The following is a 1190-nucleotide window of genomic DNA, read 5'->3' on the forward strand; positions in this document are numbered from 1 at the left end:
TAATCGGATATTTAATTTTATAGCTTCCGAACTGCTGTTAACTCGTAATTTTGATCAATTACAATCATGATATCCGGAACACCAGACATATTTTTAACACCATTCAATTGTGAACGTAATTTAGTTAATTCTTTACGTAACGAAGCAGATTCTTTTTTTGGCAAGGTTGGAAAAATCGTTTCTTCTTGTGCCTCAAGCGTATGCAAAGTTTGGATACGCCCTTTTACAGTCTGCCAATTGGTCAATAAACCACCATACCATCGATGATTAATATAAAAAGAATCTGCACGTAAGGCTTCTTCTTTTATTAATTCTGCAGCTTGGGGTTTCGTGCCGACAAATAAAAAAGTTTTGCCTTGCTCGGCAGCTAATTGTACAAAATCACAAGCTTCTTGTAAAAGTTGCGATGTTTGAACTAAATCCAAAATATGGATTCCATTTCTTTCCATATAAATATATGGGAACATCTTAGGATTCCAACGAGGTGTTTTGTGTCCAAAGTGAACACCTGCTTTTAAAAGTTGGGCTATTTTAATCTCAGCCATAGGGGTTTCTTATAAATATAATTTATAAATATATCATACCATATTAGGAGTAATTATTTTAGTCTAAACGCACATTTAACATTGAGGTACTATTAAAAGCTTTAAACCCTGTACCAGCAGGAATCAAACGTCCTAAAATAACGTTCTCTTTTAACCCTCTTAACCATTCAACTTTCCCTTCAACTGCCGCCTGTGTCAAAATACGCGTTGTTTCTTGGAAACTTGCGGCCGAAATGAAACTTTCGGTTAATAAAGACACTTTCGTAATTCCTAATAGTACGGGTTCGTATTCAATCATTGGTTTTTTCGTCAAATGGAACGCCCGATTCACGTATTGAACTTGTTCAAATTCTATGAATTCCCCAACGGGGAACGTAGTTTCACTTGTGTATTTCAGAATTTTAACTTTTGAAGTAATTTGACGGACAATTATTTCAACATGCTTATCTGAAATATAAATACCTTGGGAACGGTAAACATCCTGCACAAGATTTAATAATAAAATTTGGATACTTGTTACACTTCGCTTTGTTGCTTTTTCAAGTTCATAAAACGAACGATAATACTGGAAATAAACATTTAAAACATTATGTGGGTGAATTAAACGTGTATCTACTGGTTGCGCAACCCTAACAAGCTCACCTT

General features: G+C 34.6%; 2 protein-coding genes across 2 annotated transcripts; both read right to left on the reverse strand.

Moving 5' to 3' along the window:
* Nucleotides 1-17: 17 nt before the first annotated feature.
* Nucleotides 18-545, reverse strand: AURANDRAFT_35694 (hypothetical protein; the record flags this gene model as incomplete). The annotated part of the gene is made up of 1 exon (XM_009045213.1): nucleotides 18-545. One exon carries the CDS (start codon nucleotides 543-545, stop codon nucleotides 18-20), a length of 528 nt encoding a protein of 175 aa, XP_009043461.1.
* Nucleotides 546-603: 58 nt separating this feature from the next.
* Nucleotides 604-1071, reverse strand: AURANDRAFT_35695 (hypothetical protein; the record flags this gene model as incomplete). Its single annotated transcript, XM_009045212.1, has 1 exon — nucleotides 604-1071. A coding segment is annotated over one exon (468 nt), but the record flags the coding sequence as incomplete, so codon positions are not given.
* Between the last annotated feature and the right edge of the window lie 119 nt (nucleotides 1072-1190).

Source organism: Aureococcus anophagefferens, assembly GCF_000186865.1.
Source record: "Aureococcus anophagefferens unplaced genomic scaffold AURANscaffold_1806, whole genome shotgun sequence".
NCBI lineage: Eukaryota > Pelagophyceae > Pelagomonadales > Pelagomonadaceae > Aureococcus > Aureococcus anophagefferens.